This window comes from Hesperophylax consimilis, chromosome 4 (genome assembly GCF_061612785.1).
Source record: "Hesperophylax consimilis isolate HC1 chromosome 4, BYU_Hcon_1.0, whole genome shotgun sequence".
Taxonomy (NCBI): Eukaryota; Metazoa; Arthropoda; class Insecta; order Trichoptera; family Limnephilidae; genus Hesperophylax; species Hesperophylax consimilis.
The window spans coordinates 23,766,331-23,781,255 of NC_142839.1; the positions used below are offsets into that span (position 1 = coordinate 23,766,331).

A 14,925-nucleotide genomic window follows, 5' to 3' on the forward strand; every position below is an offset into this window, starting at 1 on the left:
GAGCGATTGCTTGCTATAATGTGCCTAGTTTATAGAACCTAAAAATATGGGAAAAACATTGAAGTCTACGTGGATTCTTTTAAACCGCAGTAAAAAATGTTCATATGTTTCCATATTAATATTTTGAGGAATGATATTGGTCAAATAATATGGTATATATATATATATATATACCCATCGCTTGATTGGATAAGGAATTGAAAATAAATCAGCAATACTATCTTATACCGTACGTTCACATACGTGAAAATATTTAATTTTGGACTTGCTAATCTCAACCTGAAATTGAGTAGAATGTTTAGTAAATGAGACAACTTGTGACAAATGAATTCAATTCCCTGATTGTCTTACAACTTTAATTCATAAAACTTAACCCCTTGGGCAATTTTGGGAGATATTCTTCACAGACAAGAAAGAACCGTATCTTTTTGGTAGATATATATCCCAGCCTATGGTGTCGTAAAAGTTATCTCATTTTGTATTATAGTGAGAAATATGATTTAAACAGTGTTAGAAAACGAGAATATTACACTTTCAGTTTGCTTTAAAAAATTACCATAAAAGCTCCTGATAAATAATACTCTGATTATTATTTATCATTTGAAAAATATTTCTGAAGGTTTGCAAATTTTTAAATAAATATTTTTATATTAACGAAAAAAAGTGAAGTGTCAATAACTAATAATAATAATAATAATACCTTTGTCTAATTAAATATGTTTTTTAGTTTCGTGTAAAGTAGTAATTACGGTTTACAAGATAAAAACCATCAGTAAGCTACATCAAAAACTTTATCTTTGTTTGTGTTCAAAATTTTAATATTTTTTTAATTGCATGTATCGATTTGTAATACTAAAATCTTGAAGAATCTTTCATCTGCTTTCAAAAACAATATTATTTTGAAATACGTTCAGAAAAAGGCGAATTTATCGGGAATCAAATGTAATGTATAAATATTTCTGCTGAATCTGTATTCTGACAGTTCTCCTAAGAGCAGTACATTTCAAAATGTCAGAGGTTTTTGGGGTTAATCAAGTTATGCTGTTCTAAATATTTCTATTAATTCGACAGTTATTCTAAAATATTATTTAATTCCTTCCAACTTACCGTTTGCTATGTGGTAACATTTTTCTATTTTTAGGTTATAATCTTTTTATTTTGTATTTTCAGGAAAATCTTCAACTTTAAAACCGTGACAGATCTGTATCACTGGAGTTCCAGTATAAATTACCTGGAGAATATACAGACCCCTATGGTGTTCATCAATGCCAGAGATGACCCTCTGGTTCCAGACCACCTTTTGGACCCTATTAGAGAATTTGCAAGTGAGTCATCCAAGATTAATGTTTATCTCTGCTTGTGCCAATGTCCGCAATTATCGTTTTATCATATGGCATAATCCAGCTTGTAAATGAACATGCTTTATTACCTATTTTAAGAGATTAGAGGGCATCACTTATTTAATTTATTCTTATTTTAGTCATAAAGTATATTGCAATCACATTTTTACCGCTCGTTTTTTTTTACCTGCAGGTTCGCAAGAAAAGATGTGCTTCGTAGAAGTGGCGCACGGGGGCCACCTTGGTTTCTACGAGGGTGGCTCCATCTACCCGAACCCTGTGACGTGGCTCGACCGCGCTATCGTGGCCCTCACCGGCAGCCTCGTGCTGTCCAACCACAAGCTCAAGGCGCCCCAGGCCCCCGGCCTTGAGTGCAAGAACAACCAGCTGAGGCACCACAATGAGTACCTGAACGAGGACGACCACATCAAGCAGAAGTGTTGCAACGCACCCAACACACAGTCGTCGTGAATCTGCCGGCCCGTTTGATGATGTGATATTAATAATCTCCGGTGAAAGCTTTCTCGATTAACCCATTACAATGCCTTGCGTGTTTGAAGAGCATGATTTGTTACGATGTGCAAAAATATTTAATCAATTTGCAGCCGGGCTGTTCTTGTTTGACGAGCATGATGTGCAAACATATTCAATCAGTTTGCAGCAGGCCTGTAAAAATACCTTGTTATGTTTGACGAGCGTGATACGTTAAGCTGACAATTGTTTGTATTACGATTTGCAAATATATTAAATCGTTTTGCAGAGTGGTTGTAAGAATGCCTTATATTGTTTGACGAGCGTGATTCATCTGTCACAATTGTTTTATTAGGATTGCAAACATATTAAATCAATTTGCAGCACGGTTGTAAGAATGCCTTGTGTTTGTTTGACAGGCGTGATTTGTTCATAACAATTGTTTGTATTACGATATGCAAACAATTTGAATCAGATTGCAGCGGGGCTGTAAGAGCATTGTTAAGTGGGTTAGTTGTAAGTAGGGGTAGTTTGGTACTGCCCGAGGGTGGTGAGGTTTGCTGCTAATCTTAATTGTGTCATAAGCGTGGATTTTGAGAATTTGCACAATTTTCCAGTTATTGCGTAGGTGTGTATTTCTAAGATGACATTAAGCAGTATTATTATTACATATATTGTTTTGCAACATTTTCCACACCGGGGGAGAGGTAATCCAACATTTCTGTTGGATCGTTGACATTTTGAATCTTTATAAATTTTGTTTATCCAGCGTTGTTGAGTGATAACAGCGTCCATTTAAGAGGCCTGTTTTGTATATCTTTACCCTGGTCAAAGTGTTCTTTTTTTTTTACTTTGACTTAATATTTGTGGCAACGAATACCTGGCTAATCTGTTCAATCTCAAAATCAATTAGTATTTTGGATTAAAAATAATATCCAACTTTCCATTACGAGCCTTTTTTAAACCATTATTATTACTTTTGACCAGATACATTTTTGATTATACTTTGACCATATGGTATTCATTTTAACATTCCAATTCACGAGCCATCTGAATAGAATATTTAATTTGTATTAAACAATAATTAAAGACATTCTCTCTATAAGAAATAATTCATAATCAATTGTGAAGATTTATAAGAAGTCTGCAAAAGTAATTTCAACATTGAGGTTAGTTACCTCCAACGCTTTTCAATTCTTATGGAAGTATGACTGAAAAAGATTTTAAAAAGTAGTTTCAATGAAATAATCGAATTATGCTTAACGAACTGATTTTAAAGTTCTTTCTGTTGGGATGATTTTTTCATGTACATAATTTTTAAGAAAAAGATAAACCTAAAGATAAGTATATTATGAAAGTTAACCCATTGCGTCCCGATACCTTCTCCACGAGGGGTGTACTGCGGTGTCATTCTTTAGCAACCCCTTCTCATAATTTAAAAATATTGACATATTTGCGACATCTATCTTGCAATTTGATATTTCGAAAAGCTCTATGATAAACTTATTATTTGTTGTCGGCAAAGAAAAGTTATTTAGAACATTTTACTTGCATTTCTTTTAGTATGGGTGGAATTGCAAATTCAGTACTCAATGGGTTAACTGCTGATTGATTCAGAAAGGGGAAACATTTTTGTCTTGGGACCCTGTGAACTGAAATATTAAATCGAAAACTGTGTCAAATTTTGTTTTATGGTAACTTTTCACAACTCATAGAAGTTTTAGGTACCTACTTATTTTAATTTGGTTTTATATTTCAAATGTGAATAATTTTATTTTCTGTAATTGTATAATTACATAATGTTGTAACATTGGGTTTTATGAGAACACACTATTATTTGGACGTTTGCGGGCACTCATTGCATTCTTTTAAAATAGCTGTTTTAATTTTAGAACTCAAATAAAAAGCTAGACAGTGGAGTTTATTTACAATTTATGCCAATTTTCTTACCAGTTATTGAGACATGTTTTAACTACTCAGAATGTCAGTACAACTTAACAGTTGTGTAAAGTCACATAATAGAATTTGATTTTTTTTTTAAGTTCCCTTTTTTCATTTAAAGATATGTTCGCATTTTCTTTTATCTCATGAAAATATTTCGGGATGTTTTACAAATATTACCAGTGCATTGATGAAATGTTAATATTATAAGATTTATTACAAAAAATAATAAGATTTTTTTATAATTAGTGCAATAGTGAAACTTTGAAAAATGCTGACAAAATTTGATTGTTTATCCATTTATTAGTAATGCAATATCATTAGATAATAAAATTAAATATAAATATATGCTGTTGAAGCAGAAGTGATATAAGTTTTCAAACAAAATGTCCACCATAGATCTTAAGACTACAAGAGTTATTTCAAGATGAATATGTTTATTATTTTCCTAAACCGGGTGAATCAAATATCCCATTGATAATGTAAATATGTTTTGTTGTTACAGATTGAATTATGAACTGTTCAATAAATAATGATGTATTGAAAAATTGGTGCATAGATAAAAGTGTTCCCGCTTCAACCCATGAGAACTATTATTAATAGATAATTTCTATTTGTAGACATTTAAATGTGTAATGAATTGAAACCAGATGAAGTAGTAACAAAGCTCAATGCGCCCTCGTGGTTTGCAAACATATTCAAAATATTAAATTAAAATTGTAAATAGAAAATATTTTTCATGAAATTAAATGTATGATGATTAATAAATAATCACATTACTTATATGCCCTCATAAAGACGTGTCAAGACTTCTTGCATTTTGTATTTTTGTCCGTGTAGCGGGTTTACTAAAAAATTAACCAAAAAACCAGTGTTTCGATTTGTTTTGAAATTGCACCTTTTGTCAATTTAACCGCAAACACAGCACCAAACACTTTTAAAAGATTTATTCACCTAATTTATTTTATATTTTAGTCCCTCATTATTACATATTTTTTTATTTGTATCATTTATGTTGTACTTACCTTTTAAACTCATTTTGTATTAAGTGTCAAATGTTTGAGACCTTTGCTGAAAGCAGTTGAATAATAGGTCAATGGATACAATCTGACAAACATTTGAAACTCTCCATTTGTGAATTTTATAAAATGAAAACCTCAAAACTGAAGTATTTTTCTCTAACCGGTTATTTAGTAGAAAATTTTATAGGGTTTTCATTTTACCAAACTTACTTAGGTTATAAATTCAAATATACTTAGTTTAATTATTTCATTTAAACATTAGAACTTTTTTTAAATGTTTATAAATAATCACCATTTAAATTGTGTAACGGAGTTCTAATGTCAAGTATTTAATTGGTTAGTGATTTAAGGTGTGATAACAACATGTGATTTGTGCCATTGATTGATGATTGCTAGAAATTGGATAAAGCTAGCGGGGGGATGGACAAAGTGACAGACGACATTGAAAAGATATTTTAGAAAGTTATGAATGCTTAGTACGTAAAATAGAGTAGAATGGGTTTTCATTCGGATTAATTCGGTTGAATTGTTTGAGCTGGAAACATCTGAGCAATAATACTAATTATTGATGACGATACAAATTAAAGTTTAGAGAAATTGGTCAATTCTTTTACATGTACGTTCTCAATTATTAGTCTGACGAAAAATTATGATATGTTGTTGGAAATGAGATGAGATGATGAACTGAATAGAAAATGCTGGCAACTTAAAACTCCTTTTATGCTCTCTTTTGTTATTGTTATTATTCTAATGCTGTGATTCTTAATTCGTGTTCAATGCATAAACTGTTGTTGGTGCTAGAGGCATGGATAATTTGTGGTTAGCAGCGGACGGGTTAAGAACCACCGTATTAATTAAATATGTTGCATACAACTTATGCTTTGTTTTGCTTCACACCATAAGCACACAAGCATTTGCACAACGGCCAAAGACTAAAATAATAATTACAGCTAGTTGTTGATCATTAAAATGTAGTACTTTTATATTTATTTATATGTAACTAATGTAAAAGTCTAACAGTTTTTACGAATAAATTCTATCTGAAGCGCTCTATACTCCGTTGAGTGATTAAGGTGTTATGTTCTTCTTCTATGTGGTAAAAGCATCTAATCAGTTGAAATTGTTAACCATATTATAAGGTAATGTTTATTATGTATATACATATTTGTTAATAGATCAAATAATTTTCTTTTTTGCTTTAAAAAATCACTACTTTTTATTCAATTTTTAACACAATAAGATCCATTTGCAATATGGGGTTTGTCCAATTTGCAATGTTCAAATTAATGGTATCAATAGAAATCTGTATTTACGTTTAAAATTATTAATTGCAGTGTATTTAAATAATATTCTTTACCCTTATTACATAAAGTACTATGTATTGTGAAAGTGAATGGAATAATAATATAAGTCGGTGGTTTATGAACAGGGGCAGATACGGTACACGGAACTTGTCTCACTAGACATTTTTCTTTTCCCAGTTTGATTTGCAATAAGGAACTCCAGTTCAAAATATTACGACTTAAATATATACATATTCACATTCGTCAACAAATGCAATTCTGAATATGTAACTTTTATTATTATTAATTATAAGTTTGAATCGTTATTAAAAAATAATTAAACGCAATCCCTTCAAACGCCCTGCTTGGTTGGCATCGTTGCGTCGGCTGTTTGTAGCATCACGCCTCGAATCAATTCACAAACATTGACAAATCTTTCACAAACGTGTAAAATTTGAAGGTCGAAGACTTTTTTTTTTTTTTTTTTTTTATAGTCGGAGGCGGTTTACCTACGTTCCCCGCGAGCACTTAGGCCATAGGCCCATTGTACTATCTCCCATTTTACCTCATTCACTTGCCAGTAACCCGGTCCCTTTTATGAAGTTCACCAGGGCTGTCATTGGATATGTGGCGATGTCTTCTGGTTCCACACTGTGTCTTCCCAGGTATCTGAGCCTTATTCCCAGCAGAGCGGGACATTGGCACCATAGGTGAATTGGAGTCTCTTCCTCCTCTTCACATTTCCTACAGATGTTGGTGTTTTCCACTCCCAACAGTTGCATGTGTCTCCTGAGATGGCAGTGTCCCGTTAATAGTCCTACCAGTTCCCTCAGTGAGTTTCTGTCCATATCGAGTAGTTGCCTGGTTCGGTTAGGGTCCGGTCCGTTTATGAGTACTTTAGATTGCCTCATTCCGGGTGCCTTCTTCCATTCCTTCCAGTGTTGGGATTTGACCCACCTCTTGATATGTAGTTTGGTGTGGCAAGCTGCTACTCCTACGGCCGGCTCAGATCCCACAAGTGGTGCTTTCGCCCCTTTCCTTGCTAGTTCGTCAGCCCGCTCGTTGTCCTCAATACCTTTATGTCCTGGTACCCAGAGCAGGGTTACTTTATTGATGGTCGCCAGTTCTATAAGGATAGTCCTGCATTCCATCACCAGTCTGGAGTTGCATCGGCTACTTTCCAGTGCCATTAAGGCCGCCTGGCTATCCGAACATATATTTATGTTCTTATTTCTGTACCCGATACTCATATTCTCCTGTGCGCAGGCTAAGATGGCTTTCATCTCAGCTTGAAACACAGTGCAGTGCATTCCTAGAGGTATACTGAGTTCCCTCTTAGATCCCTGTAGACAGACCCCGGCCCCTGTTCCTTCCTCCATCTTGGACCCGTCTGTGAACCAGATTAGTTCCTGTTTGGAGTTTGGACCTGGGACCGTGTCCCATTCCTCCCTTGTGGGGTACGTCACTTTAAACAGCTGTCCGAAGAAGTATTCGGCTTGTTTGCCATCCTGCTTCATCCCAGCCGTCGGACTAATTGCCCTCAGTCTTATTCCTATCTCCGTGTGACTGTTTCTGGGCAACTCTCCTCTCCATTGGCCATTGCAATGTATCCTGTAGGCTGCCGCCATCGCCGCCCCCTCTATTTCTATGTTTACTGGGGGTAGGTTCAGCAGCACTCCCATGGCTAGTATTGGAGTGGTTCTCATGGCTCCTGTGATGCTTCTGCATGCAAGTCCCTGTATGTGATTGAGTGTGCAATTCTGAATATGTAACTTTTATTATTATTAATTATAAGTTTGAATCGTTATTAAAAAATAATTAAACGCAATCCCTTCAAACGCCCTGCTTGGTTGGCATCGTTGCGTCGGCTGTTTGTAGCATCACGCCTCGAATCAATTCACAAACATTGACAAATCTTTCACAAACGTGTAAAATTTGAAGGTCGAAGACTTTTTAGAATATATTACAATTAGTTGGAAGTGTATTGTAAACTTTTAGATGAAAATACAAAACATAGTGTTCTCTTTCAAACACTGCTTAAATTCACTGATATATGATCTCACCATAATACAAAAGGAAATAGAACGACTATATTACGAGCCCATCTCAGTTCAGTACTTACTGATTTGACCCTTGATACAAACAGTAATAAGTATCTTGTGACGTCACAGACATTTTAGCAAGTTTTGAAAATTAAACTTTGAAAATTATTTTAACTAATAATAGTTATAAAAATAAATATGTTTGTACTTAAGTTAGAATGTCATTATTAATAAAAAATGGACTGGAGTTCCTTATTGCAACTATAAATCTGCCACTGTATCTGAGTACACAATTCCATTGTCGATTGGGATAACTCTACCTTACAAATAGGAGTTATTAATCTCTATGTAAATTATCCTATCAATAGAGTTGGTGATATTTTGGACGATTTTTGATTGCACTGTGAAATTACCTCGACTTTGTAACTATATATGTAATTGTAATCGGAATTTGCCTTTACGTCACTTGTCTAATTGTCACTTTATAATGCAGAGGCATTATAAAATCAATTAAACAGAAGAGTAACGTAATTATAAATAATTTAAATACACACATATAATACAGGCCGTCCCTGGTGACTTGTGTTTTGTATTGTTTCCACTTGTAAATATATAAGTTTTTCTGGACTGGAAACCTATTTTTTTATAGAATTGTAGAGAGAATATGATATAAGATGTTTAGGCTGCTGAGATAGTAGAGAGATATATTCCAATGGAGAAATAAGAAGAACATCGCCTTTATCCAAATTGTTAAACACTGAATAAATCTAAACTGTATAATTATAAAAGTTAACAAGAAATCCTTTTTTTATTTAAACTGGTTAATCTATTAGTGGGAGTGAATTACAACATGAGGTTGGATTTCTAGTAGAGTTTCTGGTTAGCTGACTTAAACAGTGTGCTATTTTCATTTGAAGCGAAGAAGAGTCTCATTTTCAGATGATAATGCTCCCGAGTCACAATATATTATTTAGGCTTTTCCTGAACACACGCATCACTGCATTCCTTTATACTTTTCCTTAACACACGCATCGCTGTATTCCTTTATACTTTTCCTGAACACACGCATCGCTGCATTCCTTTACACCTTTTCTAAACACACGCATCGCTCCATTCCTTTATACTTTTCCTGAATACACGAATTGCTGCATTCCATTATACTTTTCCTGAACACACGCATCGCTGTATTCCTTTATACTTTTCCTGAACACACGCATCGCTGCATTCCTTTATACCTTTTCTAAACACACGTATCGCTGCATTCCTTTATACCTTTTCTAAACACACGCATCGCTCCATTCCTTTATACTTTTCCTGAATACACGAATTGCTGTATTCCATTATACTTTTCCTGAACACACGCATCGCTGCATTCCTTTATACTTCGAAAAATTCCACTAATTTTATATTCCTTCCAAGTTTGGGAACTGTTTTGTACGTCACCATTATTGTAAATTCGAACCAATTTGAAAATGAGTATTACTCATAGCAATGAAATTGATGAAAATGTTTTGTTCATTCTGAACAAATTAAAATTACATTCGCCTTTTGCTCAACATCACTCAAAGCAACAAAAACTGAAGATGCACATTTCATCAATGACAACATACCCGGGGGTGAATAGACTGTTCTGAACATAGTGTTATTTTAAAAACTATTTTTTAGTGTTAAATTTTCCACTAAACAAAATTCTTACTGAACTATAAGTTATCTGCAGTAAGAAATGTTTGAGCTGTTCGGGCCAGAAGTGGTGTTAGTCCAAAAATGTAAGCTAAGGTAAAAATGATTAAAATTTTAAAATGTGGACTAATTCTAGTAAAAGTTGAAAGAAAGCTTGTGGAATTCACGGTGAAGTATATTATTATATAGCTACTTCTTTTTGATACATATCATTCAAGACCCCTTAAAATTGCTAACTTCTGTGCTGACAGCCTCATTTTTTGTGTAGCAACCAATCTCTGCACTATTGTATAATGCATTAGATTAATATAATTTATTACCAATCTTTATCATTTGTCACTTAACTAGAAAGACATAATTTTACTCCCTGGTCTGATGCCCTAATTCAAACAAGTATCTATACCTGCATATAAATGTGTTGGGTAGATATTTTAAAATTAATTATACATTGATTGATGTCAGGGCCGGCCCTAAGCCCATCTGGCGCTAATCAAAAACCTCAAGGGTGCTGTGTTAGGAGTGTTATTGTTATTATGTTACTATCAGCGCCTTGGGAAGTCAGCACCCGGAGCGGAATGTTCCAATTGCGCCTGCACAGAGCCGGCCCTGATTGATGTGAAGTAAATGCAGCTCTGAAATTCTAGAAATGTTAACGTAAACCAGGGTATTATGCTTAGTATTGTATTGACCTTCTTACTTGCAAGAAGACTGATATGGTGCCATGTAAATAATGAGGATTACTAACTAACCCAGGAATTTTTTATGAATCCAAATTAACAATCAATATCATTTTAAAATACTTTAGTCTCTATTTTTTATGTAATATTGAGACAGTGTGTTAGTTTTTCGAATCCGCTATTATTTTTAAATTCATCAACAATTGAGCCAAATGAATACGTAGGCATAATTTTGTTAAAAAGAAAGTTACCTTTTATTTGTATTGAAATATCTTTTAGGACTGCAGTTATCCAATTATTTTCATTATTAAAATAATGTTTGTTGGGCCTTAAATTTATTAGAGTTATTTCTAGTCAATACTATTTGATGTTTTTAAAACATTTATGGATTTTTTAGTACATAATGAAATTCTTGTTTGGGTGTTATACTGATATTAGAACAAATAAAGCACTATTTTTGTTGCATTAAGTGTTTCATTTTTCTCCTGGATAAAACTAAAATTAGGTCAGTTGGGGTAAATATTTCCTGTGGGGCAATTTCAGTATCATTATTAGGTAAGTAGATAAAAAGACACAAAAATTTTAAAATATTTTTATTGTCCAAACTAATTAAATATAAAATTTACACTAGATGTTTATATTTATGAGTTTAAAGTGGAATGGGTTTATTCACAAATGATTTTCAGCTTCTATTAGCTCCTTTTGTTTACAATAACCAACATTTAGCAACTAAATCCTATTAGAAAAATATAATAATCCCCTCATAGAGATAAAACAAAATTATTACATCCAACACCTTTGGATAAATTATGGCTCTCGAACTGTAGAAGATGATGTAAAATTGGTACGTTTTCGGTCAATGTTTGAATAATAATACTTCAAAGCATTTTTAATGCTAATGTGTAGGTACTATTTTGTTAATTCTCTTCAAATCCTTACAGATAGGTACTTAATTTCAAATAATATTTGTTCCTCTTATTTAAAATCAAATAATGTTCCTCTCGTAGGTGAGTACCTACATTATTTAAAATAAATTTGCCTCTCTTTTTAGGTAAGTACTTAATGTCAAATAAATTTTCTCCTAGTTTTTCTTCTTAATTTAGTTAATGATTAAAGTTAATAAATATGTTTGGGTGGGGGGATGATTGTAAGGTGGGAGGCCCTAAAGACGGATTCCCGGGTTCCGGGAGCGCACAAAGTTAAGGAGCTCGTCGCTATCCTCGCAGACGAAAGGCTTGACGTGGTGGCAGGCTACGTCGTGCCATTTCAGACCATCGTTGTAGAAGTTGTTCAGGATGGACAGACACGACTCTTCGTTACCCTGGAAGAATATAAATTAATGTAAAGAAGAGATATTAACTTAATGTTTTTTGATTTCATCCGGGCTTTAATGAAAATGGAAGTTCACACGAGTTCTAAGGATCCCTATTACATAATTCTGACAAATAAAAAGTTTTATTTGTGCTGTGTTTTGCGAATGTACTGATTTATAAGTTTTCGGATAACCCTTTCGAATAAACTATTCTACATAATATAAGCATTTTTCGAGATATTAAAAAAAAAATGATTGTGAAAATTAACCCATTATTTTGCAAAGTAATCACTATACGGTAAAATTACCACCTCTCGTGGGGCAATTATACCCTGTACGGCGCAAATAGCCCTCATGGAGTAAAATTACCCCTTATGCTCAAGTTACCCAGTATGTTCAAAGTTTTTTCATGGGGCAAAGTTTCTCCTATGGGTAAAAGTAACCCAATATTTACAAAGTTACCTCTTTAAGCGCCCCTGAGGTGATATCTCACAAAAGCGGCACTATACAAATTGTCCAATAAATTAATTAATTTATTATGGCGTGAAATTTCCCCTTATTGGGTAATTTATCACATGTGGGGCCAAAGAATAAAGAATGAAACTAGAAGTACCTTCCATACAAATGTTCCATTTAGACCGATAGCCCAGCGCTCCGTCTCACTTACACTAGTTTGGTTTCGTAGATCCCATCGCTTTTGAATTTCGTAAAAACAGTTTTATATTGGAAATTGATGTCTCGATTAAGCAAATAATTTTAACACGTCGACGAGGCACTGTTTTATTATTTTTATTATATATTATGTATGAGGCAAAGTAAGGCGCCTAAAATATTTATGAAAGTTTTAGTTAGTTACCATGGCGGCCTCGCGGTTATCGGGCTGCGCCTGCCCGTACCCTCCAGTGGAGCTCCAGTCGCCGGTGTTCCTCTGGGTGGTGGGGCCGATCTTGGCTCCGGAGCCCGACCAGAACCAACCGTTGACGTTGGGGGGCTGCAGGTCAGCGCGGTCGCAGCCGGCGAAGTTGCACTTGCGTCCCGACGTCCAAATGAAGCGTACGTCAGCGCGGGCGATGCGTTGCTTGATGAACTCGTTTTCCTGCAAAATATGATTGTACCAAAGATAATATATAATACAAGTTGTACCATCTAATGCTCGATGAATTTCATGATACAATTGGCTTGCCATACCAATTTATTATACTATGGGTACTGGTAACTACCTTATCTTGAAGCTACATACATCCGTGTCTCCGTGTGCGAAAGGACGAAGGGAGTATATTCTATTTTTGAAGTAAATACATAAAGTATGCCAAGCTACGATTACAAAAGGAAAGATTATTAAAATATCTACAGTATAAAGCTTTTTTAAAAAGCGGCAGCCCTGTGGGAATATAAATGGCTGATATTTTTTTGAATACATCTATTAATAAAAACAGTTGTATTTTAGTAAAAAAACCTTTATTTTTTCTATTTGAGTGTTGAGTTACCGTGAACGCGCAATTTTAGTAGCGCACTCTACGAAAGTTTTATTTTGTTATATACAGGGTTTTCCAATAAGAGGTGTTATTATGAATAGCCCGCTATATCGGTAGATGTTACTTTTGAAGCTGTTATTTTTTGACATTTGACAAGTAGAAACTACGCCATCAATAAAAATGCAACGATACACGCTTCAACAACGCATTGAAATTACTAAAATTCACTTGAGTGAATCAAATGCAAATCATCTTGAGTGATGAGTCCCATTTCCACCTCGGTGGCTTCGTCAACAAGCAAAATCGTCGCATCTGGGGCTCGGAAAACCCAAGAGTTATTGTTGAAAAGCCTTTCTATCTTCAACGTGTGACTGTTTGGTGCGGTTTATGGTCCGGCGGAGTGATTGGACCTTACTTTTTCGAAAATGAGGCTGGAGCAACAGTTACGGTGAATGGATTGCGCTATCGAGAGATGATTGATGATTTTTATGGCCAAAATTGGATGGTACTGATCTGGACAACGTCTACGGCTCCACGTGCCACACAAGCAACGAAACCATTGATCTTTTACGATTGAATATCAAAATTACACCTCTTATTGGAAACCTTGTATATATATTTTTAAATCTTTATTCAGTTAAATGGTTATTACAATTATTATTTTGCCCATGCACACTTGGGATGGATGTTTAAATTTTACGTAATATTTAAGGTCCTTTCAAATTGGATACTCGTTAATGTACTTTTTTAAGTAGATATTTAATCATTTTCGTCAAACTATGTTTATTTTCTTCAAAAGAAAATATACATAATTTCAAATTAAATTTGATATTACCTGGGGAGTCTCAAGGGAGACGGAATCCATGCAATGTCTCCTGCAGATATTCCTCGCGTCCAGCCAGTCTACCTCCAGACTGCGGGTGGGGCCGTGCTCCCAACTGAAGAAGTACGAGTGTGCCACTCCTCGGGAGTCTCGGTAGGTCGAGTGTCTCACTCCTGCAACAACAAAATTCAACGATTAAAATGTTATATATTTTACCCTGTGATTTTCTTGACTCCTGCTAGGAAAATACTACTTATTTTGATCGTAACCCACACTTCAATTTTCCTGTAGTTCTTTGATTAAAAAATACGACTTTAGTTATGTTGTTGTAGCCGAAAACAATTTTTGCAGATAAGATTTTTAGGATTCTTTCAGTTTGGCAAGACACAGCCTAAGCAGCTACAACGACATGAATGATGTTGTATTTTTCAATCTTACCACTCTAACTCACTGAAAAGTCACGGCCCGCCACTGGGTGTTGGCTTCCACCTATATAAGTTTAGATCTATCAGAATCCTTCATCCTGCAAGCTTATTATAAAGAAGCCTTTTTTATGGTCGACTATCTTCCGTCCTTGCTATGTCCTCCATTGCTGAGCCTGATTTATAAATCTTGATATTGACGACTCTTCAAACAATACAAACCAAAGCACGACACTGATGAATTAATGCCCTCAAGGATCTATCGCAGAGGTTCCCAAAGTGGTCTATATGGACCCCCAGGGGTCGATATCGACAAGCTGGGGGTCTATGTCAGCGAGAAAAAAATTTGGGGGTCCACGAGATTCAAATGGGGGTACATACGAGCGGACCCCCATTTACCTCAAGTCAACATTTAGGAGTTCCGTAAATGACACAAT

At 34.6% G+C, this 14,925-nt stretch overlaps 2 protein-coding genes across 3 annotated transcripts in view; one reads left to right on the forward strand and one right to left on the reverse strand.

Annotated features, from left to right (window-relative positions):
- Positions 1-1,839, forward strand: part of Hydr2 (abhydrolase domain-containing protein 2) — a 96,474-nt gene extending 94,635 nt beyond the window's left edge. The window contains exons 6-7 of the mRNA XM_089651525.1: positions 1,171-1,325; positions 1,534-1,839. Coding sequence (XP_089507651.1) covers positions 1,171-1,325; positions 1,534-1,811 — 433 coding nt within the window. The 3' untranslated portion in view covers positions 1,812-1,839. The remainder of the gene's footprint in view (positions 1-1,170; positions 1,326-1,533) is intronic.
- Positions 1,840-11,034: 9,195 nt separating this feature from the next.
- LOC149424394 (uncharacterized) overlaps positions 11,035-14,925 on the reverse strand; it is a 37,229-nt gene continuing 33,338 nt past the window's right edge. For both annotated transcript variants that reach the window (XM_089631326.1, XM_089631327.1), the window contains exons 3-5: positions 14,079-14,239; positions 12,625-12,864; positions 11,035-11,777 (exon numbers count right to left, since the gene is read on the reverse strand). In XM_089631326.1, the coding sequence (XP_089487452.1) occupies positions 11,619-11,777; positions 12,625-12,864; positions 14,079-14,239 (560 nt within the window). In that variant the 3' untranslated portion in view covers positions 11,035-11,618. The remainder of the gene's footprint in view (positions 11,778-12,624; positions 12,865-14,078; positions 14,240-14,925) is intronic.